Source organism: Dromiciops gliroides, chromosome 6, assembly GCF_019393635.1.
Source record: "Dromiciops gliroides isolate mDroGli1 chromosome 6, mDroGli1.pri, whole genome shotgun sequence".
NCBI lineage: Eukaryota > Metazoa > Chordata > Mammalia > Microbiotheria > Microbiotheriidae > Dromiciops > Dromiciops gliroides.
Genome location: NC_057866.1, coordinates 49910993 through 49936771, shown reverse-complemented (window position 1 = coordinate 49936771; position 25779 = coordinate 49910993). Strand labels below are relative to the sequence as shown.

General features: G+C 38.9%; 1 protein-coding gene across 7 annotated transcripts in view; it reads left to right on the top strand.

The window, feature by feature from the left end:
* The window catches only part of NAV2 (neuron navigator 2), a 452110-nt gene that overhangs the window by 246850 nt on the left and 179481 nt on the right, over positions 1-25779 (top strand). For 6 of the 7 annotated variants that reach the window (XM_043970119.1, XM_043970117.1, XM_043970120.1 and 3 more), the window contains 3 exons: positions 2069-2181; positions 7591-7699; positions 10889-11278. In XM_043970119.1, the coding sequence (XP_043826054.1) occupies positions 2069-2181; positions 7591-7699; positions 10889-11278 (612 nt within the window). The remainder of the gene's footprint in view (positions 1-2068; positions 2182-7590; positions 7700-10888; positions 11279-25779) is intronic. The other variant, XM_043970118.1, reaches the window with a different exon arrangement.

The window sequence follows — 25779 nt, the reverse complement described above, 5'->3', positions numbered from 1 at the left end:
GTTGTTATACTACTAAACAAAGAAGTCTTTTTTCCCCTCTTCCTTTGTATTCATGTAAATTTGTAAAAGTTTCACCTGACTGGCAGTCGAAGAGAATGATTGTGGTTTGGTTTTCTCATAGGAAAAAAATCAAACAAGAAAGCTTTGTCAATTGGCTAAGTGAGGGGAGTGGATAGACCTTTTGGCATTGCTTTTTTTTCCTCCCTCTTCTCTTTGGCTGTCCCTCTTCCCCTTCCATGAATGACAAGACTAAACTTATTAGACATGAGATTGTCATCTCTTTATTAATTCAAGTAATATGTTCAGCAAGCCAGACTGAAAAGAATACAAATGCTTAGATAATGACTCACTGCTGATCTACAGGCAGCGTTTGAATACCAATATTCTGTGAAGCGTGAAGGCAGCTGCATTGCCACTCATAAAAATATTATAACTAATAACATATTGACAGTGTTGAAGGAATGCATATATATGTAAGTATTCAACCTAAAATCCACAAATTTCAGTTTTTGCAAAGTGGCAACATTTAAAAAGAAACCATTATGAATTATACAGAAACTCCAGTTAATTTTTCTAAAACTGTTTTCACCAGGATTATTTTAAAAGTTACAAAACATATTCAAAGATACATGGTTGTATATTAATAATACATATTTAAAGAGAAGGAAACCGTGTAACAGATAAGATCTGATGAATGATCTTCAAGGAAAAAGAACAAACTTCCAATCCATTCGATCCACAGATATTAATTTAGCATCTACTACATGCCAGGCACTATGCTAGGCACTGGGAACAAAAAGACAAAAGCAAAAGTCTGTGTCTTTGAAAGAGCATGTAATTTTATCTTCCAGCTTATCTCTTCATTTCAGTGTTCCCCTTAGATTGCCATCTTTGTTTCTCTAATATATTGGCATCTTAAAGGTAGTCACTCACTCATCAGAGCCAGTACGTTTTGTAGAGCCTAGTGTGACCTTTGAGCGTGCAATTACTGTCCATTGATGTTAAATCTGGAGAGAGTCAAAAGTACTTGAAAATTTATATATAATCACATCCATCACTCTCAGACCAATTGCTATTGGGAAGTCAGCCAAAATTGGTCAAAAATTAGCATCATAGAATACTTGTAAAGATGGAATTTTAGCATTCACCAGTCCATACTCTGGCTGAATCTTTTCTTCATAAAAAGTACATCAGACTAAAATAGCACAAAGTGGCATTGGTGAGATACAAATTAATGAGATTTTCCTCTGTGTGTATAAATTCAGTATAGTTTTATATAGATGCACATATGTATGTATTTATATATTTATAAATACTGTTCCTAAATGAACAGAGGTGTAGATGTGTGTCATATAAATGTTTGCATGTTTATACATACATCGTGAAAAACTGTGTGGCTTCTTGAAGGGCACAGGGCTGCCCCTTATGATTTATCGCAAAGATGAGAAGATTTTGAAAGCAGTTATTTGGAGAGAATATTGATTTCAAGTCAAGTGCTGAGATAATAATGAAAGACCCCTTTTATGTCAAAAATTTGGAACCCTGATTCAGACCTGGATGGCAAACACACCTGTGCTGAAAGCATTCTTGATTTGTTTTCAAATAACCCTTTCAGTGAGATGTCATGTCAGGTGACAAATTTAAGGTGTTTGTAAATGGAGTTGCCTCTTTTCCATGTCTATGACTGACTTCCTTGGCAAGGCTGATCACTTCTAAGTTGGTAGTTGGTATTGATGTTATCCCCACCAAGCATCTCAAGTCTGGCAGCGCTGATTACCTTGTTCAAAATTCAAAGAAGCATTTCAGTGCCTCATATGAGGGATTGCAGGCCTTCCATTTGGACTATGAATATTTAATCTTTTACAGTTCAGTGACTGTTTCCATTTCTAGGACATTGCTCAACATGGGACTAATGAATTATGTAAAGTCAGTCTGCTGGTCTCTCTATTCAATGTGTGCCGAAATGGTAACAGAGTCAGTTGTGCAGATGTTGTAGGTGCGATATTTGGGTGATGTGACTACCTCTGTCTCTACTGATAAATGTGTCTGGCTTGATTTGTGTGTAAAGGTCACAGACAGACAATGAAGGGAATGTTACCACAGAGCCCAGCACAGCAGGAGTGAGCATGGAACCAGTACTCTACACCAAGAGTGGACAATCTGGCCTAGAAGAGCTTACTGGTAAGTCTTCATGAGGTGGGGAAATTTTGAGTGTCTGGGTGAGGAGACATGAAATAAAGCTACCAGCAGGAGGGGAAAAGACAGAGGAAGTGAAGTTTTTTGAAGTATCATTAGGCATGCCATGAGATGTAACATTTAGATTTATTTTCCTTTCCTTGTTCATACTTTTGCCTACCATCCTTTCATTTTTTCCATTCTTTTTCTTTTTCTTCCTTGCTTCTTTTTCCTGCCCTCTCTCCTGTCTTTTCCTTCACTTTGTGCTTCCTTTCCTTTGTTTTCCTATTTTTCTTGCTTTCTTTGTTCTTTCTCTTCCTCACTTCCTTTCTCTTGTTCCCTTTTCTTCCTCACTTACTTTTCTTTACTTCCTTCCCCTTCATTTTATTTTTGCTCCTTATCTCCCTATTCATGTTTCCTTTTCTTTCATTTTTATCCTCTTCTTTTCCAGTTCCTTCTTCCTTTTTACTTCTTTTTCTTCCTTTCCTTTTCATCCTTCCCTCCCTTATTCACCTTTTTCTTCTTTCCTTTTCTTCATTCTAATTTTCTTTCCCTTCTTTTTTCATTTCTTTCTCTTTCCTTTTTCCATTTACTTTCCTCCTTTATGCCTTTCCCTCTTTTCTCCATCAGTTTGTACCTTTTTCATTTCCTTTCTTTCCTCCTAACTTTCTCTCCCTCCATCTTTCCTTTTACCTTCCTACCTGCCATCTTCCTTTCCTTTTCTTCCTTCTTTTCATCTTCCCCTTCTGTCCTCTTCCTTCTATTCTTCCCCATCTTCCTTTCCCTTTTTTCTCCTTCCTTCTTTTCTTTTCTCCCATTATTCCTCTCTTCTTTTCCCCTCCTTTTTTCTTCCATTCTTCCTGTCTTCCTTTCCTTCCTTCTTTTTTCTCCTTTTCCTTACTTTCCTACTTTTTATTAGCCTGCCCGCTCTCTCTCCCTTCTTTGCCATAATTGTTCATTATCCCTTGCATTTTGTTGAACACTAATACCATCACATTCAGTCTGCCATCTATTGTCCTGATACTTGCATATACATTTCCTAGTTATTGACTTTTTTTTAAAAAATGAAACGAAGTAATGTATAATAAATCTAGATATCAGTCTAAGCCAAATTAGAAAGGACTTAAATGTCAAATATAGGTATTTGTATTTGTTCATAGTGGTAATAGGGAAACACTGATGGTTATAGAGCTGGGGAGTGACAGGATCACACTTATCCTAGCTCTTCATACCAGAACTCCCAAACAAAATGAAATTTCAAAACAAAAACCCAAGTTCCATCAGTTTGCTTTGAAAGGCTACAGGAACTAGTGAGTCTTGGTTACCTATAAGGAGGTCATAAGAATGGGGAAAGAAAAAAACCTGTTTCTTTACAAATGAAGATATTTCAGGAATAACAAAGATAAATATACTGCAAGCTACATTACCAAGATACTAAATAGTACTGTCAGAATGGATTTAATTGATAAATAGTATTCTTCTTGAGAGCAGAAATTAATGCCATGTGTGTTCAGAAGCTGATAACTGAAAGAATTTGAATCAATTGCTGTGTTTCTGTCTTTGGTTATGTAAATTCAGGATTTCCCTTAGGTACTTGTACTTTGCTGATCATTCCAATGAAAAATACATCTTAGAATTATACAACAACAGTAATGACAATTAAAATTATAATATAAAGTGGTATTTATATAGCAGTTTAAGGTTTGAAAGTGCTTCATCTGCATTCTCTCCTTTGAAATTCACAAGAACACTATGGGGTAACTTCAGTTATCATCCCCATTTTATGGACAAAGTAACTGAAACTCAAAGAAGTAATTGACTTTGCACTGTTATTCAGTATCAGAGCAAACTTTTACAATTCATATGTCATTTGACTACATTCACAAACCATGAGACTATGGGGGAACCTCATTATTCAAAGTCATATAATGGCTTTCCCCATCTTGGTTTTGCTATATCACAGGTTGCCATAAGAAATTAAATGAGAATTTTTTGAGTTTTCAGAAGCCACAGATGACAAACGAAGGCCAGCAGATGACAGAGTCTTTGACCAAATAATTAACCCAAATTTTACAGTAAGGTACTGTAAACACCCATAAAAGAAAAAGAAAAAATTCAGGTTGCTTCTCTGGTACAAAGTGAAGTCCAAAAAATTTTATCTGGATTTTCCAGATTACAGGGGTGCTGCACCCCTAACCCCTGCAATATGGAAGGCATAACTGTACTTGTAGTAAGTGCTGGAGATAGGAAGATGAATAAAAACTGATCAGTGCCTTCAAGTTTTTACAATTTAATGAGGGAATGAGACATCAGGAATACATAGCAGATACTTAGTAAGTGATCGTTGAATGAATGAATAAGTGAGTGAATAATATGAAGTAACACATTGAAAGTACTTGGTGAGTATAAAGGACCATGAGAGTTTATAGGAGGGAGGGGTCACTGGGTTGGTGTCATCATTGCTGCCCAAAGTGACTGCCCCAGAGAGGCAGGTCACTGATGCCCTGTAGCAATGGCAGCCACTAGACCCACTGGAAGAATTAGAGCAATCATGTACCCATTTGGCTAAGGAATTCTGGTATATATGGATATTATCTTTGCCAGACAGGGGAAACAGACACTTCTTGGAGTAATTCTATCTTGCTCCATTCCTCAGTCAGCAAGTATTTTTTGATGATGCATAGGACTACATATGAGGTATAATATAAAGATTGGACATGATTTCTCTCCTCGAGAAGCTTACAGTCTAACAGGGACAAATACTCAATATTTTTGTATACATACAAATAATAATCCTTATAAGTTGATGGTCACAAGGGGAAGCTAGATGGCACAGTAGATAGAGCAACCAGCCCTAGAGTCAAGAGGACCTGAGTTCAAATCCAGCCTCAGACACTAGATGTGTGACCGTGGGCTATTGTGACCCTGGGCTATTGTAACCCTGAGCAATCCCAATTGCCTCAAAAAAAATCCAAACAATAATAAACTAATGGCCACAAGTTCATTTTCTTCAGCAGGAATATCCAACCACCATCCATTCATTCAACAAGCATTTGTTAAATATTTCCAGTGTGCCAGACACTGAGGTGAGAATACAAAAACAGAAACCAAATAATCTCTTCCTCCCAGGAACTCAGAATGAATTTAATTAAGGGATTATAGTTTTTCCTCCTTGGAATTGCTCAGAATGGTCAGTGACACTTTGGCAGTATTGCAAAGATAAAATGTTGCTGAATCAACAATGAAATAAATGTAATTAGTAGTGTAAGAAGAGGATGAAAATTATATTATTTTGAGGTGACTTTGTGGTTAAATCAGAACTCCATCTGAACTTTAACAGAATACATTTATTTTAAAGAATATGTTGGAAAATGTAAGTTAGCTCATTTCTAATACTTAAGAAAAGTACCTTCCAAAATTCTTACTGTCATGAACAAGGGAAAAACTAATAAATACTTGACTTGATTAGTCTTCAGAATGTAATATTTATTTCAAACATAGAAATAAAATGTTATCTGGTATTTCCAGAGAGCCAACTATGGGATAGTGGATAGAGAGCTAGCCTTGGAACCAAGAAGTTGTTATCCCTTCATTTCAGTCACGTCCAACTCTTCACAGCCCCATTTGGTGTTTTCTTGGCAGTGATACTACAGTGGTTTGCCATTTCCTTCTCCAGCTCATTTTATAGATGAGGAAACTGAGGCAAACAGGGTGAAGTGACCTGCCCAGGGTAAGTGAGACCAGATTTGAAGTTGGGTCTTCTTGCTGGCACTATATGCACTTTGCCACAAGGATGAAGTGGGGTACATCACCTAGATGTCCTGAATTCAAATCCCCCCTCTCAGATATGTTGGTTATGCAACCCATGGTGAGTCATTTAACCTCTGATTTCACTATGAAACTATCATAGACTATCAATTACAGAGTCCCCATCCCCTATAGGATGTACTATCATACTTTGCCCTTAAAAAATTCTATTTTTTAAAAGATTATTTAATCTAGCACTCAGTCTTCAGACAGGGCTATATCTGCAGCCAAGACAAATATTATCTTGTCCTGCCTGAGAACAAAATTTCCATAACCTCCCCAAATATTGTGTTCCAGTAGTTAACCATATGGCCTGTGAGAAAGTTCTTACCTTATATCCAATGTAAATTCCACTCGTTACAATGGAAACTCATTTCTCTTAGCTCTCTCCTGTGGAAATAGAAAACTATTTGCATATATCCATTTAGTGATTCCTCTGTCATTTTAGTACCATCCTAAATAAGCCCTTACTTCACTTATTTTTCATGAGTAATTCACCTTTTGATTCTTTCAAAGTAGTTTTTATTTTTTTCTATTTTTAAACCCTTCTTACAGTGTGATGGCCCAAATAGGACATTAAACTCAAAATGACATTTTTCTTGATTAATCTTTGCTTTTCATGCCCATTGCTAATAATATTTCTCATATATAAAGTGCCTTAGAGCTTGATAAACACTTTCCTTATAGGAGGAAAAAACTATGCAAATGAATGGAAAATCATCCTAAATTTAAGTGAGTCCATTTTTTTTTATTACCTGCTGGCTTCTGATTTTATCACATACCTCATTGGGTACTAAAATCCCCTAAAATTGGGAAACTCAAGCCAATCACAAGGCTCTGCCTTAAAAACAATAAAACTGATTAGATTTAGGCAGGAAGAAAGTGTTTCATCAAAGCACATATTTGTTATTGACCTAAATGAATTTTTAGTTCATCTTGGTTTGGATTAAATTAATTTGTAAGGCATAAGCAAACATAGCTAATGTCCAACTGGAAATATACTTACAGTTGCTAAGTTTCAGTACTTTGCCCTATAATGTTCCCTGGCACTGGTGGAAACATGCATGAGAAACAACCTAGTATAAGTCTTTATAAGTCAGAAATGGACTGCATGGAAAGAAGAGAAGAGTCACAACACATTTTTAAGCTGATGTCCAGTTTGGCCAAGCGACATTAACGTGATCCCTAACTATGAGTCAACTAGGTGGTATAGTCAATAGAGTGCTAGCCATGGAGTCAGGAAAACCTGAATTCAAATCCCCTCAGATATTGCCTTAACTGTGTGATCCTGCGTATCACTTAAACTGCTTGCCTCAGTTTCCTCATCTGTAAAATGAGCTGGAGAAGGAAATGGCAAACTATTCCAGTATCTTTGCCAAGAAAACCCCAAATGGGGTCATGAAGAGTCAGACATGACTGAACAAGACAATGAATATCCCGGAATTGTGGTGAGGATCAAATGAGATAATGCTTGCAAGTTTTAAAGTGGTATAAAAATATACTTTATCATCCACCTGCTCCTCATTATTATCCACCATTCAATAAGGACCTTACAGGGTAGAAACTTTTTTTTGTTGTGACTCTTCTCTTTCTAAAATCTTTTTCTAGCAGAGGATCCTGAGACTCGGCGACTTCGAACTGTGAAGAACATTGCTGACCTGCGGCAAAACTTGGAGGAGACCATGTCCAGTTTACGAGGAACTCAGGTTACACACAGGTAACCGGCAGCATGAATAATGCCTGTCAAATCCACGCCTAATTCCACTCTGCTAGCTCCGGGCCTGGATGGACCACCAGTCAAGTGATTAGTGTTGATAACAAGAGAAATGAAATTAATCGGAAAGCATACTGGAATTCAGAGAGAATTACATGGAACATGGAAAGGAGAACTTTAGAAAACAGATTTCCACATAGACAGGATTTCCCAAAATAATCCTTAGAAAAAGAAGGTTGTTAAGTGCACCAGATTACATAAAACCCAGATAACATCGTAGCGCAAGTAGTTATTTAAATTTGATTCAGTTTGCATTTTTTTAAATCTCTATTATGCTTGTGTCCATAGGCAGGTAAACTGTATTTAATTTGCTTGGTTACATACATGCTTTGAATTCTTTCATAAATCCCTGGACTATTGTTTACCATGCCCAGGTACTTATATATGTATATGTGCATGTGTGGTGTGTGTGTGTGTGTGTGTGTGTATACATGTGTGTATATCTATATCTACAACATATAGATGCACACATATCCATGCATATATGCATGCATGCGTGTGTGTGTGAATATATGTATATATACATATATATGTGTAGGGTGGTACTTTTAAAATCCATGATAATATTTAAAATATGTTTAAAAGGTATATCTAGATTCTGTTTGAACACCTATCAGGTTGCTATTAAGGCTATTTTAAAAGTTGGGCAAGAGGTTTAAGCGAATATTGCTGTTGGCTATACTAAATTATTCTGGCAGATCGAGGTTCTATAGTTTACCATCGTTAAGCAAGGCTAAGTCTGAGTTTCCCCTGTTGAACTCCCAATGAGTCTATTTTGATTTTCAAGTTTCAATTAATATGACAGCTCATTATGACTAATGAATATAGCCATGAGGCCCCCCAGACTTTACCACTTTTTATAGTGCTAACTAAATCAGGGCAGACCTCATGTCTTGGCCATGCTTTGCAGAACACACGGGACCAAAATCTGCTAACAGAAAAATTGACTTAATGTATTTCAGCAAGTTCATTTTCCTCACATCAGTAGAGTCCCATGATTTTGTCATGAAAAAATATGGATTGTGTCATGAACAAAAAAGGGTTTTTCTTATATCCCAAAACTCACTTACTTTCTGAGCACTTTCTGAACCATGTGAGTTTTTTTATTGTACTTGAACCTAAAGGTTTTTCATATTTTTGAGACCTTTTGTCCCATTGCTTCTCATAAGGAACCAACCATAGGTGGGAAAAAAATAAAAAAGGTTCTGAAAATGGTCTTGATTGATTGCATTGTCAAATTGTTGTCTAGGGGAAGCTAGGTGGAGCAGTGGATAAAGCACCGGCCCTGGAGTCAGGAGTACCTGAGTTCAAATCCGGCCTCAGACACTTGACACTTACTAGCTGTGTGACCCTGGGCAAGTCACTTACCCCCCATTGCCCCATAAATAAATAAACAAATAAATGAATGAATGAATGAATGAATGAATGAATGAATGAATGAATGAATGAATGAATTGTTGTCTATAAGAATCATGGCTAGAAAGACTCTAGAGGGATGGGTAGAAACACTGCTAACTTCATAGTCAATAATTTATTATTTGTTGTTGTTTGCTCAATTTCAGTTGTGTCCCACTGTTTGTGATTCCATTTGGGGTTTTTTTTTTGGCAAAGATACTGGAGTAGTTTTGCCATTTCCTTCTTTTACAGATGTGAAACTGAGGCAAACAAGTTTAAGTGAATTGCCCAGGGTCATACAGTTAGACATGTTAGAAGTTGGATCTGAACTCAGGAAAAGGAGTATTCCTGACTCTATCCACTATACCACTTGCTGCCACCAAGCATTTATTAAGCACCTACTTACTATATTCTAGGTGCTGTGCTAAACACTAGGGATTCCAAGAAAAGCAAAAGACAATCTCTGACCTCTAGGAGCTCACGATGTAATGGGAGAGAAAACAAGTAAACAAATATTTGGATGGGAAATGTTACTTCAAAGAAGGAAGGATATGAAATAGTAACCTAGAAGGAAAAGGTAGATGGGAACTCCTCAAGTCCTATTTTCATCAACTCTACTCTTCCGGTTGATTTGCTTTTCTGAGTTAAGGGTAACCATTTAATAGGCTAGCATGCTCAAGGAAAAGGCTTAGATGGGTTGCTATCTGCAGCAGGGGAAGGATTACCTAGTTGGATGAAGTTACTATTCCATCACATTGTGAAGATCAGCAAAACATTTGGCTGCTAGTTTAGGAGGTTGTGAAAATGTTGCTGAAGTGGTTCCATTTGGACCCATTCATAGAAAATTCATTCTACAATTCTAATGTTAAGATATGATATGCTAGTGCTCTGACAGTTTTTGAATTGCTGTATTTGAGCCATTTTAGGATACAGATTTGTTTTTATGACATTCAGGAGTTTTATTATTTTGTAACATTCTAAAAACCCATTTTCATTAAGTAAAGGACTTTTAAGGCAATTAAATATACATGCCCTTTACTTTTTTAAGGTTGGATTATCTTTTTTTTTTATTTATTCAAGATAGGATTATGGGGCAGTTAGGTGGTGCAGTTGATAGAATGCTGGGCCTGAAGTCAGGAAGACCTGAGTTCTAATCTGGCCTCAGAACCTTACTAGCTGTGTGACCCTGGCCAAGTCACTTAACCCTGTATGTCTCCGTTTCTTCATCTATAAAATGAGCTGGAGAAGGAGATGGCAAACCACTCCAGTATCTTTGCCAAGAAAACCCCAAAGAGTCAGACACAACAAAAACAACTGAAAAAACATAGAGGTATAGACTAGACCTCTGATTCATGGGATAAGAAACACCCAAGTGGAGAAACTCCAATCTACCAACTCAGATTAGCATGTTCTCCACAACTTTGACTCTCAGAGAGTTGCCTAGAGCCCCGAGAAGTCGGAGACTTATCTAGTCAGGATGTGTCAGAGGTGGGCCTTGAGCCCAGACCTTTGTGGCTTCAAAACTAGATTTCAGTCCTCTGTGCCAAGTTGCCTCATTTTTTGAAAGATACTCAATTCAATTCAACAAGTGTTCATTAATCTCCTGCCATGTACCACACACACACCAGGCTAAGCACTGGACATACAAAGACAGAAGTGAACCAGCTCCCACCCTAAGGACTTTAATAACGCCAAGGCCATTGCAGTCATGATACAGAGAATTTTTTTTCCCCACAGCACATTGGAAACCACATTTGACGCCAACGTCACCACTGAAATAAGTGGGCGCAGCATCCTTAGCTTGACGGGAAGACCTACTCCTTTGTCATGGAGAATTGGACAGTCTAGCCCTCGGCTTCAAGCGGGTGATGCACCCTCAATGGGCAACGGATACCCACCAAGAGCCAATGCAAGCAGGTTCATCAACACCGAGTCAGGTCGTTACATGTACTCTGCCCCCCTGAGAAGGCAGCTAGCATCCAGGGGCAGCAATGTGTGCCACGTGGACATCTCAGATAAGGGGGGAGATGAAATAGACCTTGAAAGCATCAGCATGGATGCCACAGGCTACATGAGTGATGGTGACGTCCTGGGCAAGAACATCAGGACCGATGACATCACCAGTGGGTGAGTAACTATACCTTCCATTCTTCAGTTATGACCACATGGTGGTGTGAGTCGAATTATTGCCATTTTTCTGTTTCTTTTCAGGACTGTGCTTTCTTATTTTAGTGAGCGATTATTAGAGTTACAATAAAGGAGAATTCACACGGTGTTACCTTCTAGCATCAAAAACTGCCCTTGTGTCTAGTGTCTATCAGCATAACAGACAAAATAAGAAAGTAATTAAAATACAACCACAAAAATACATTAAGGCAGTATGACAAAGTGGAAGGACCACTCATTTGAGAGCCAGAAGATCTATGTTCGAGACTTAGAACTTTTGGGTGACATTGTGCTTCAAGGTTTGCAAAGTACTTTACAATATTATCTTATTTGATCCTCACAACCCCACGAGGCAGGTGCCATTATTTTATCAATTTTACAAATCACAAAACTGAAGGAGGCAAAAGTTGTGATTGGCTCAGAATCACACAGCTGGTAAGTGGCAAAATTTGAACTCGGGTCTTCCTGACTCCAGGTCCTGCTGTCTCTCTATCCATTATGCCAGCTGCCTCATTTGAAGAGAGCTTGATCATTCTGAAGACAATTCAGAAAGTTACAGTGTCTCAGAATTGCAAATATTTCATAATAATATAATGATCAAAACTCTATTTTTATTTGTCTGGTTTCTTTGCATTCTGGATAAATTAAGGTTTACTGCATTTCTGTTGAATACTAATGTGGAGGGAACTTACTTTGTTATGATGTAATGTGAAGTATTTCCACAAGGTGGAGATATCAGAATATTTTATGCTGAATCCTGATTAACATCCTAGAAGTTGCAGATTTCTTTAAACCGTCAAATAAACGCAAAAAGCTTGTATTTTGATGCCGAATTTTAGCAAATAGCCCTTTAGTATTGAGGCAAGTTGCAGAAGAATAGAGACATAAGCAACCAAGCTCAACTATTGAAATTATATAAGACCAAGTTGTTAGGTTGTTCATGCCCTCATCCTACAAGAAAGTTGTGAATGTCTTTTATCATTGAATGTTCCCTTCTCAGTCAAGTCGGTAATCCTGTACCAAGGCAAAACACAGCCCTTTCATGACTTTTTATCCTATCTGATTCTTGTTCTTGTCTTTCTATAAATCCTCCTGGTTCTTATTATATTCCAAGATTACTGATGTTTGACTGTCTAGCCCTTCTCCCTCATTTTCACTACAAGACTGGCCCACCGCCTTTTCCAGCTATGTATACCCCTACTAATGTCTTCTCTGCTATTGTTGGCATCATGTCTACTATAATCTTTCCATTGCCATTTACATTATTTAAATTTCAATTCTTCCATCATCATGGTATATCATGTTTCTGTATCACTGAGCGAATATTAATGTTAAAGAAATGGCCTTTTCATGGCAATAAACGACTTGGGGAATATTGAAAGTACTGAACATTTTCTCAAATGCAATCTCACTTTCTTCCTTCTACTCAATTCTGCCCATCTACTCAATGTGTCCACCCATTCTACAATGTAACATATATCTAGAGAGAGAAAAAAATGTATGGCACATATATTCATATTTGCATTTACAGGATTGATGTCCATGTTGAGTAGATGGGCAGAATTTAGTCAAATATATATAGTAGAATATGCATATATGTGTGTATGTCTATATACACACACATTTATAGAAAAAGAGAGATGGACAGACCAATTATGGACTATCCTTGCAGCTATATATTGCATCCTAGGTAGTATCTATTTTTATCCACTTTATTTGCTTATTTGTTTTTCCATTGTAAATAGTTAAATCAATGTCTTTTGTGTTGCTGTGGATTTCACTGAGGAAGCCTTATAGTGTTCTGGGTCGTGGCTCAGTTAGGGCGAGATCATCTCCTAAGAGGAGTTTTTGAAAAACCCAATTATCAATAGGCAACCTTTTTTTTTTCCCCCCATTGCTTGAACTCTGCGCGATATATCTACTGGCAAACCAGTTAGGTGAACATATGTCTCCCTGTTTTACACCTTTCTTTATGTCGGTAATCAGCAACCCACTGAACTAATTTAACACTGTCATTCCATCTGTCAACGAGTCTTGTATAATTTTAAAATATGCATGGGAGACATTGTTTAAAGAAAGCCTTCAGTCCATCAATCAGCAAGCATATAGTAAGCATTTGTCATGTGCCAGGTACAGTGCAATTTACTGGGAAAATAAAGGGGAAAAAAAAATCCCTGCCCTCAAGAATCTTTCATTCTAATATGGAAGACAACATGTACCTTATCTGGTACATACCAGATAGACACATACAGAGCAGATGAAGGGATAACTAGAAGGCAAGGGTTTCCACAAAGCTTCATGTAAAACAGTATTTGAGCTGAGTCATGAAGGAAGTCAAGTATTACAAAAAATGGAGGTGAAGAGTGAAAGTATTCTAGGCATGGGAGAAAGCCGGATAACCTGTGTGAAGGCACGGAGATGGGATATGAAATATCATGTGTAGAGAACAGCGAGTAAGCCAGCATAGCTAGACCAGATCATGCATGGAGGAGAATAGTGAGTAAGTCTGGAAAGATAGTAAGGGACTGTGTTGTGAAGAGCTTTCTACTATATGTCACACACACGTGTTTATATTTAACCTAGAAGTCTTTGGAGCCATGGAAGTTAACTGAGGGAATTGGCATGGACACACTTACATCTTAGGAAAATTAATTTTGTGACTATGTAGAGGCTCATTTGGAGTGGTGGTTTGAAGCAACAAAAGCAAAAAGGTTATTTGGGGGTATTCAATGCGGTTCGCCAAGTACAGAGCATGAAAGAGGTTCTGGGTTAGCAAGATCTCGTTCAAAGCTTGGTGTATGTGTACTTTCACCTTGATTGATTTTTGCTGCTTTGTGAGGCAATATTGCTCATGGCCTTGTGATTTATTTGTCTGTAATATCTTACAGATGACCGTATGATATATACTGGTGATGTCCTTGGCCACCAGGTCTCTTCCTTTAGCAAAGAGATTGTTTCCTCGTGGAAACAATATATGGACTCATTTAGCCTTTTCACTGTGGTGACTATTTAGCAACGATTAACCCTCTATGCCAGGGAGGAGGCTCAAAGTCAAAGACTTTCTCTTTCTTGACTTTTCAATTTCCTACTTTTCACAACTTAAGTCTTATTGAAATGGATTGGTTGGAGGTATTCTAAATGTGCACACTAATTCTTCTAATTTTTATCCTTTTGCCGGAAGTGACTTTAATGTTAGAATAAAACAAAAGAGAAAAATACTCATTTTTCCTCTACAGGATACCTATAAATTAGTATAATCAAAAAACAAGAGTTCCAGGAGAAGCCCAAAAGTAAATCCCTGTAAAAATGTGTAGGGGACCCAAATACATCCCAGATGAGCCCAAATATGCAGCACCCCCTCTGGGGCCTCTTTCCCAACTTGCTCTCACAATTTGGGGGTCCCATAATTTAGCTGACTACTACTTTTCAAGGTTCTGGTATAATTTTTGTTGGATCTCATGACAAGGTACTCACATCATGTAAATGTGTTTGGACACGTAGGACTGGATTCACATGTGGAGTGGTTGCCTGTCTATAAAAACAATATAGGGACAGGGCTCCCACATGGTAGGCTTAATGGAGGTTACCATATATAAAGAAGAAAAGGAGAAGGAAGTTAAACCTCTAATATAGCATTTTAGCAGATTATAGGTGCCCAGGTAACAAGCTTAATAGAAAGAAGGCTCCATGTGAACACTGGTAAAGAATCCAGTGGAGACCTATGTGTTAGGTATACACACGTGGCCAAATACATATGTGATTCCCTGGAAATTATTTTCCCTGTTTGTGGAGGCCTCATGAAGTTCCCCTTAGAAATTCTCTGCTGGGTTTCCTTTTTGTAAACCATAGTTTGCATTTCTCTATGCCATGAGGGGGCCACATTCTCAGAAGCTTGGATGATTGACTTTCTGCATCCATCCACAGATGCTCAGCTGACCACTTCTATTACCATCATTCAACATTAACTACTATAGTATCTCTGGAATTCACAAGGTTGCTGAGACACCTCCATTTTGTAATATGTATTTAACTAATATCAGGAAAGAATAAATACAAAAACAGAAGATTCCATGTGGTCAGAGCTACCATGGCCAGATAGGAGATAGAGCACTTCTCCTTTGCCCACCCAAACTTTGGTAAGTGGTTCAAAGACCTGCAATGGCACAGCCACAAAGGAAAGAGAAAGATAGAGGCCAGCCCTTTTCTATAACCACTTAATTTTAGCTCAGCACCCCACTGACCCCTGAGCCATAAGTTTTTCTATCTCTGTGGCCAATTAGAAGGATTTTCATCACTTCACAGTATAAGCTCTCAGTCATGTAAGGCCTGAAACTGGCTTGCCCAAAGTTCCATGTGGAAATGAAATCAAGCAAGAAATATCAACACCTGCTTGCCCAATAGAAAGGGAAAACCTAAGGATTTTTTCTGTTACAAACCCAAGTGTAAACTTCATTTTTGGTCATCTCCATTACATTTCATCTAATTAGATTTTATTGGGTTTTAGACAGAGATGGCATATTGAGAACAATAGGTAATTGAATGTTTGTAAAGCATATAAGACTCATGTGATTCCTAGCACTGTCTGACCCCTTATTCATCTCTCTGATACAGTCATTGCACAAGCCATAGGAAGCTGCAGGGTTCCACACTCATTCTTTTACAACTTTGAGTTCTAGGCAAGCTACAGCCCTCTCTGGGCTCTATCTTGATCATGTATAAAACCTAATTTGGGGGTGGCTAGGTGGTGCAGTGGATAGAGCACCGGCCCTGGAGTCAGGAGTACCTGAGTTCAAATCCGGCCTCAGACACTTAACACTTACTAGCTGTGTGACCCTGGGCAAGTCATTTAACCCCAATTGCCTCACTAAAAAAAAAACCCACTAATTTGGACTAAATCACCTCTTAAGTCCTTTCTAGCTCAATTGAATCACTCCTTTATTTAGCACTTACTGAGTGCCAAGCACTAGAGAGACAAGTGCAAAGAACTAAACAATGGATTATCATATGATCTGTGATCTGTGGATCAAAAAGTCTCATTCATAGGCTGGCTTCAGAGGGATGAAAAATTCAACCCCAACTTCTCTAGACCATGGCTTCTTAAACTTTTTCCACTTGTGACTCCTTTTTGCTGGAGAAATTTTTACGTAATCCTGGGTATATGGGTAAATAAAATACTTATTCATAACCTTTTACTGTTGCCAGATTTTTCATAACCCCCCACCTTCAGTTACAGGGTCATGACCCACACTTTAAGAAGCTAGGCTCTAGAAGACAGTCTGCTAAGTGATAAAGGGTTTGTAGTTTTTACCATCTATACTAACAAAATAAATTCTTAAAATTATTGAAGAATGATGTACTCTCTCATTAATTATTTAAAAGACCAGTATCTTTGATGATTAAAATCTAATGTGTGTGTCCTTGCCTGTCCCCCAGTGTGGGGGGAAACCAGTTAGGATTTACTTATAAATTCAGCAACAGTTTAGGTTTTTAAGCATTTATTAAAGTATATTAGAAGTTAGTAAAGAGAGGAGAGCACATGTCTCTGAAAGAATGGGAAAAAACCCTAGCTCAGAAACCCTGGCTCAGATGGGAGGGAGAGAGAGAGAGAGAGAGAGAGAGAGAGAGAGAGAGAGAGAGAGAGAGAGAGAGAGAGAGAGAGAGAGAGCAAGAACGCATGCAAGAGCGCACTCCTTCACCTAGCTGCTCATGCTTCCCAAGAGACTGAATCCCAGTCAGTTACACTGGAAGCTCCCTGTGGAAATGGAAGAGGGGCAGTCTCCACACACAGCTCCAAGCTAATTGGCTAGTCACATTCAAGTCCATTGATTGACATGACTTAAAGGCAGTCTATGAATAGAGGCAACTTCTGGGATGCTAATTCGACCTTAGAAACCTCAGAAAGGTCAAATGCTTTCTCATCAGGGGGCAGGGCCCTGGTTCTCACATATCTAAAACCATTTGTGTATTTCATTCTAAAGTTTAGTTTTAGAGCAAAAGAATGGAATTTGCCAAAGTCCAATAAATTAATAATAAAATAAAATTCATTCATTCAACCTGGAAGTACTGCAGTTAATGTGACCTCTTCTTTTCTTTGAAAATCTCACTCACAGATTCTTCCCTCCTTAGGTTATGTCTACACAATTCTCGACATCTGGATTAAAGACTGACAACCTCGGTCAATCCTCCAGATGTTTTTCACTATATAACAATAAACTTCCAGATTTTTGGAAATAATCGTGTTTAACATTTTCCATTTTTCATCTGCATGTTTGGCTTCATGTAGAAACAGCCTATATGTATGTGTAACATGCAAATCAGTACAGAGTAATTACTGTGAGGTTATTTAGAAAATCCATCCTTGCAATAACTTTCCTGAAAATAAGGCATACTTTTGAGTTTATAGGATAAGTTAAAGCCCATTGTTTTCCTTAACTATATATGCATTCATCCATTCATTTGACAAGCCATTATTATTATTAATTATGTTTGGAGCTGAAGAAGGCCCCCCCAAAAAAAACCAAACAAACTCCATAATAGTACCTGCCTGCAAGGAGATTGGGGTGGAGTGGAGAACTTGTATCCATAAAATTGTCACAAAATAATTTCCAGGAGGGAGGGCAGTAACAACTTAAGAAATGAGTATAGACTTTCTACAGGAGATGGCAACTGTCCTAGGCCTTTAAAAAAAAAGTCAGGGATTCCATGTGGTGTAGTTGATTAGGGAATGAATTCTTGGTGTGGGTGACAGCCTGTGCAAGACAGAGCTAAGAAATGGAATATCATGTATGAGAAATCACAAATAGTCTTGCTGATGCAGAGTGTGAAAGAATAATCTGTAATTAACATATATACAAACATATGCATATATGTTTGATGTGTGTGATATATGTGTGGGACCTCTTTAATTCTGCTTACACTGTGCTTAAAACTAGATCAGGAAGGAAAAGGCAGTTTATTATCGTGAGGTCCAAGAGACCTAGTATCAACAAGCACCTTTTGTCTAAATTTCATGGTGAGCTGATCACACCATTTCCTTTCATGGACTGGAAAGATAGACGTTTTCTGTGGCAGCAAAAATGAAAATAGCAGATGACTTAAAAGTGTTAATCTGGGAAAGCTACCTATTTGTGGTCTAAAAATGTAGAAGGCCATATGGCTCTGAAATGAAATTAAGGGCAGACATAGGGTCCATATGTTAAGATAATTTTTTATCTATTCAAATGAGTGGTTGCTTGGTTGAATAACTTTCCATAATGTAGTACTAAGAATATGAAACAGGATTTGGACTCTTGAGTCACAGAAGGTGAGAACAGTGAAGGACCTGAGAGGTCCCATAATCATTAGATAATCGATGAGAAGAGGCCTCAGAGGTCACAACCCTTTCACTGTGCTAGGAGGAAAACCAAGGCCCAGAGAGATTTTGACTTGCCCAAGGTCACGCAGGCATTAAGTGTTAAAGGCAGATTGGAACCAGGTGTTGTGACTTGAAATTCAATGTTCTTTTTATTGCCCCACACCAAATGTCTTCATTTTCCAAAGCTTATTGGAAAGAGTCTAATTCTTCAGGTTCCTGGATCCCCTGATAAATGGACACTGATTAAGTCTAGAAGAGAACTGGGCAAATCCAGGCTAATTTGTCTGTGGTAACACCCTACTTATTCTTTTGTTGTAAAAGACAGGCATGGCTCTGTCTAATAGCCTAGCCAAGAATTGGTCTGGCAATTTACATACAATTTTGCAGTGAATTTCATTCACTTAAGCGGTGGTGTTAAACTCAAATTGAAATGGGGGGGGCACTAATCTGTAGATAAGGAGTCCCACAGATGCCATATTGATTTGCTTTTAAAATGTAATCTATGTTTTATTATATTTTAATTTTGTTAAATATTTCCCAATTACATTTTAATCTGCTTCTAGACACACTGGGGAGTGTTGTGGGTCTGGTATTTGACACCTCTGACTTAGAGAACACAATGCTGGTTTGAGGCAAACACTTGGAATTTTAACTTTAGTAAAAATTATCAAGGGGGACAGGAATCCAAAAAGCAATATGGATTCCCAAATAAAAATGATTGGTTTTTCTTTATCTAATTTTTTAAGCATTGTCAGCAAGCACAAGTATGCATGTTTTAAAATGTAAAAGTGTAGATTAAAATAAGATGGAACAGCTAAAATCCATTAAAAACTTTCAACTCACCCTGCATGACATTAAGTGATATTGGCTCAGATCTTCCTACCTACTCCATTCTGTTGTCAAATTCTTCTGATTTGGGGGTGGTTTGCTCTTTCCTCCTCCAGCTCATTTTACAGATGAGGAAACTGAAGTAAATAGGGTTAAGTGACTTGCATAGTGTCACACAGCTCATAAGTGTCTGAGGTCAGATTTGAACTCAGGAAGGTGAGTTTTGCTCATTCCAGGCTCTATCCATTGTGTCACCTAGCTGCCTCCCAAAGCACTTTACTCATCATATCTGATCCTTATAACAACCTTGGAAGGTAGGTGCTATTATTATTCCCATTTTATATGTAAGGAAATTAAGGTAAGCAAAGGTTAAACTACTTGTTCAGAGTCACAGAGTAAGTGTCTGAGGCTGGATTTTGAACTCTTCCTGATTTCAGGCCCAGCACCTGTCTGCCTAGGTTGCTGTCATTAGTACTTTCAAGAGTGCTTTGCTCTCTCCTCTCCTTCATCACTCTTTCTTTTGTGTAATAAATTTATCTCTGTGTATCTCACATCCCTTCAGTAGAACTTAAGCTCCTTGAGAGCAGGGATTCATTTTGTTCTCCTCCTTTTTCCTCTACCCTTCCCCATGTGGACATCTGAAACAATCTGAGAGACTGAGAGCCCAGCAATAACAAAATCCACATCTATATGGAACTCTGAGGTTTACCAAGCGCTCGCCTAAAAATAATGTTGTCAGAAAGGGAGAGAGTACAAATATTTCCATTTTACAGGTGAGATGATTAAGGCTCAGAAAGATGGAGGGAACCGCCCAGGATGATCCAACTACTAAGTGTCAGGCAGGATTCAAACCCCTCATCTCTCCTAAGTATAAATGCATGCTTTGTCAGCTAGAACTCTTTCTGACTTCCTTAGATTTTCAGACTTTCTTAAAAGCAGAATTTTCTTTCTGAGCACCTGATCTAGTCAGACATCTAGGGCTATTTTAGAATCATGGAACGTTAGAGCTGGGAGGAGCATTATGGAAGCTAAGTGTAACCTCTTCCTTCTATGTGTCCAGATGGAGGGCGTGACAGTCACAATGACAGGGGAAATAGGTGGCAGAGCCACAAGTCCAGGCCATCTCTTCAGAGATGTGGTATCTGTTGGTGGAACCCAAGATGTCTGCGTGATTCATTCCTCCAGTCCTCACTTGACCCAGCTTTGTCAGTATCCAGTGCTTCTTGGGGATTCTTTATGAGAGATTTAAGAATCACAAATATCTTCCCAAGGAAAGAGCCTTTGCCTCCCTTTGGTATACCCTTCTTCCCCTCCATGGCATGTATCTCCATCCCCATAGAGCCCCAGTATTCCTCACTGTTGTTCCGTCCTTGGCCTTACCCTCCTCAAACAGTCATCTTCCTCTCCTGCCCTCTCTTCAGCCTGTAGGATCTTATTCTCTGTTTGCTAAGGTAAGGGGCCAGTTAGCCTGACAAGGTAGCTAGTGAGAATTTAAGTGGTCATTGATGGCTTAATGTATTGAGGCCTCCCCAAAATATATTTTCTTTTTAAAAAAAAATAATGGTTTTCTTTTTTCTTTTTCTTTTTTGTTTGAGTTTTTTTTTGGGGGGGGGGAAATGAGGGTTAAGTGACTTGCCGAGGGTCACACAGCTAGTAAGTGTCAAGTGTCTGAGGCCGAATTTGAACTCAGGTCCTCCTGAATCCAGGGCTGGTGCTTTATCCACTGTGCCACCTAGCTGCCCTCCCAAAATATATTTTCTAAAAAGGAATGGTGAGCCTTACCAGGTAGCGGCACAGTTTTTTGTTTTTGTTTTTTGGGGTCGGGGGAAGGCCGGAGTGAAACAGATAAGAGAAATTCCCATTACTATCTTTCAAATAATTCCATCCATATCTCTATGTAAGGCTATTTTTGATTGCTCCCCTTCCCCACCTTCTCCTTAGCATTTATATATATATATAGAAGCACATAGAGCATTGAGCTACAAGGGAGGAGATCTGGATTGAGACTCTAGCTCTTCTGTCAACAGAACTTTGTGACCTTAGACAAGTCACTTCCCTTCCCTTGGTTTGAATTTCTCCTCCTCTAACATAAGGGAGTTAAACAAGATGATTCCTTAGGCTGCTCACAGTTCTGATATTCTGGGAATTTCCTAGATGTGCTAAACAAAGACTTTTTTTTTTGGAAGGTAATCAGGGTTAAGTGACTTACCCAAGGTCACACAGCCAGTAAGTATCCAAGGCCAGATTTGAAGTTGGGTCTTCCTGACTCCATAGCCAATGTTTTCTCCACTATATCACCTGCCTGTGGATACTCACTTTTTGATTTTGAGTACCATTTATTTCAAAGTTTAAAAAAAAAGAATCTGAGAAAGTAAATACTGAATGGAATTAAAACTGACGTAAAATAAGTGAGAAACTTTGTGTGGGTTTTGTGGTGTGTATTCTACTGAGGGTAGCAGAGGCCATGTTCCAGGACTGACCTTGTTAAATACATCCAGCACATTAAATACATCCTGTTAAATGTGTGAAATGCTTCACTTTTTCAGTTTCAGCATGCGAGAGACCACTAAATCAAGGAGAAAAAAGCCATTGACGGCACAAATACCCCCCTTCTTATCAGCCATGTCCTTTCCTAGGGTTTTTTGTACCAGTCTTTGGGCTGGAAGGTTCTTGATTTTTTGTTGTTGTTGTTGTTTCTGGCAAACCAATAGGAAAGGAAGCCAAAAGAGTTGCTACAGCCAAAATAGATCCAGTTGCCAAGATAAATGATTGTAGGTCTCAAAGTCTGATGGCACCGGGTCATGGGAAGTTCCATTATTCTCTTTCTCCCTTGTTTGCAACCAGCAGGGTCTGAAAGGCCTCTGCAATGACTTGAAAAGGTTAAAATATCATTTCTTATGGGTCAATCAAACAGAAATTGATCCCTGGCCTTCGGAGGTCTTTGAAGTCAGGTAGCAAACTGCCGTCATCCCATGAGAGTTTGGTCTGCCATGGAGACCAAGAGAAGGAGGGCAGAGTGAGTCAAGAAGGGTGTCAACCTTCCTGTTTTACAACTGTCCTGTGTCCAGCGGAGCACTCATTGCATTCATGAAACACTCAGAAACCGTGAACCACCTTGTTAAGCTCCCTAATGCCATGGCAGCACCATGGCTTCTACATATGGAAAAGGAGAGCAGAAAGATGAATGTTCTTAAGATCTGGCGTATCCAGTTGGAAAGGCAGACTAGGCATGATAAGCTGGATGAGAGAGTATAGAACAAGTGATATCCAATGACGAATTGGCCAAGATGTTTAATTTCTGAACCAGTAGGATTCCAAATCTTCATGACAGACAAATAGGGGAATGATAGGAATGTGGCTTCTGACTTTGGGGTAGAAGCAAACCATTGAGAATAGCACATTCCTGGGCAGCTAGGTGGTGAAGTGGATAAAGCACTGGCCCTGGATTCAGGAGGACCTGAGTTCAAATTCAGCCTCAGGCACTTGACACTTACTAGCTGTTTGACCCTGGGCAAGTCACTTAACCCTCATTGCCCTGCAAACAAACAAAAGAAAGAAAAGAAAAAAAACTGTACTGTTAAAAGAAAAAATGGGTTAGAGAATAGCACATTCCTCAAGTGATGCTGAGGAGCTGCTATTCTTACTCCTCTTCCTCCATCAAAACAAGGAACTGTAACATGGGATTCATGAGTCTAGGAGGAGGGCAAAGACTCATGGAGATACCAAGTTGTAATGGATAGTGTTGAACGCAGGTTCAAATCCTGCCTCTGACACTTACTAACTGGGTAGCCAGGGAGGGAGGGGGAGGAAGCACTTAATATGTGCAAGCCTTAGGTTCTAAATCCATGAAATGGAGATAATAATACCTGTAGTAGCTACATCACTGAGTTTTTGTGACCTTCAGTTGATATTATATTCATAAAGACCTTTGAAAGCTATAAAATACTACATAAATATCAGCTGTTATTAATCCAGCAAGATTGAAGTGAAGGTCAAATCCTTAAATGTAAAAAACAATCATCATTTGCCTTATATAGTACTCTGTCTGAAGGGCAGCTGGGAGGCGTGGTAGATAGCATGCCGGCCCTGGAGTTAGGAAGACCTGAGTTCAAATCCAGACTCAGACACTTACTAGCTGTGTGACCCTGTGCAAGTCACTTAACCCTCTTTACCTGAGTTTCCTCTTCTATAAAATGAGCTGAAGAAGGAAATGGCAAATCATTCCAGTATCTTTGCCAAGAAAACCCCAAATGGGGTAATGAAAAGTTGGACACAACTAATTGACTAAACAACAACTCTGTCTGAAACAATTAAAATACTATTCAGAAAATTACTGGCAATGCAACCCCCTTTCAATTATTTATGCAGAATAGATCTTCAATGTTACATTGACTGATTGATTCATAGAGACACTTACGGTGTGTGGTGTGGGGAGAAGCAGGTGATTGGGAGTCAGGAGATCCGGCCCCAAACCCAAGCTTGGCTAACTGAATGACACTGGGCAAATCATTTAACCTGCTGGGTCCCAGCTTTCTCATTTGTAAACTGGGGCAATACCACACACATAAACACCCTTCCTGACCTTCCTTTCAGGGCTCTGGGGAAGATCAAAAGAACGTCTGTCAAATATATATTGCAGAATGTTTTCTTTTTTTTAGAATATTTTCTTAAACTATATAAATGTCAGCTATCAAATATCTTTCTACCACCCAGCATCCTCCTGGCTTCTTTCCTCCACTGCCCAGCTGGTGCATTTTTAATGCCAACTAATTGTTTATGCTCAAGCTAGTACAAAGTATTAAGAACATGAATCTATTGCTGCAAGGGGGCGTGGGGGTGGGAAATCATTCAGAGCATTGCAAAGCCAAATAGATACAGCTTTTGAATTATGCATAGTGTGTTTTTCCTAATATACATTATAGAACTCTAGAACTTCAAAGCCGAAAGGGACCTGAGAGATCATTTAATCCAACCCCCTCACTTTACAAGGGAGGAAATTAAGGTGCGGAAACGTTTAAACAATTTATGGCGGGTCCCAAAACAAAGCATTGGAAGCCAAGCTTAGAACCCAAGTCATTTGGCTCCCACAGTGGTAAGCTCTCCTGGTTTCTTATTCTTAGTGCCTCTGCTGTTAGGTTCTCTAAGAGTTAGAGAACAAACAAATACTTTGCCAATCTTGACATTTTCCTTGACCACTGCCTGGGATGATCGAGAGTACATATCTTGGGTGAATATAATGACTCTGTTCTCATAAGTACTTCTCAGCATGCAGTTGGTTGGAACAAAGTAGTGTGTGTTTGGGTGGGGGGCTGGTTATATAGGGGATTAATTTGCCCAAGTGTTGCATAATCCTTGACAGTTTTCCCAACACTGGTGTGATTTTCACTGGATTAGGTGAATTACGGTTTTACTCACCATAAGTCTTCCACGAACACTTGGGAAGACAGGAACTCTATACATTCCAATCTGTCTAACACAGGACCCCAAGACTGATTTACTGAGTGCATGGGGGTCTGTCAGCCTTGGCTGAAAGTAAAGTAGGTATTTTTCGCAGAAGAGGAAGAAAGATTGAGCTGAAAACCATCTGAGAAAGGAGATGCTCTGTTTTGTTCTCAAGACTTTTCTCAGGCATTTGTGGTGAGGATGGTTATAGTGGCCATGGGCTTGGATTATTGAGAGATTGAAAACCGATTCTATGGAGAAAGCATCACGGTACAATTTTGACATCCTCAGACCAAGCCTCTCCTGTGGTTGAATAATTTATGTTGATTTGATCATTTGGGGAAGGGGAACAGGAGGAGAAATATTTCCTCCCCTCATCAGGAAGTTGTACTTGGTGACCCGGCATCATAGATCAAAGGTTTAGAGTTGGAAGGGCCCTTGGAAGCATCTAGTCCAACCTCCTGAAATGCAGTGCCCCATGGATACTAAATGGGTAAGATAACAAACATTATTGCATTTAGGAAATTGTATAGAGCTAAAAGGGATCTCAGAGGCCATCCAGTCCAGCTGCCTTTTTTTTTTTTTTTTGGTGAGGCAATTGGGGTTAAGTGACTTGCCCAGGGTCACACAGTTAGTAAGTTTTAAGTTTCTGAGGCCAGATTTGAACTCAGGTACTCCTGATTCCAGGGCCGGTGCTCTATCCACTGCACCACCTAGCTGCCCCCATCTGCCTTATTTTACAGATGAAGAAACTGAGGCCCAAGGTCACAGAGGAAAGCAGGTCTTTTCACTCCAAAGCCAGCAGCCTTTCTGCTTTATGCTGCCTCTCTGAATAGAA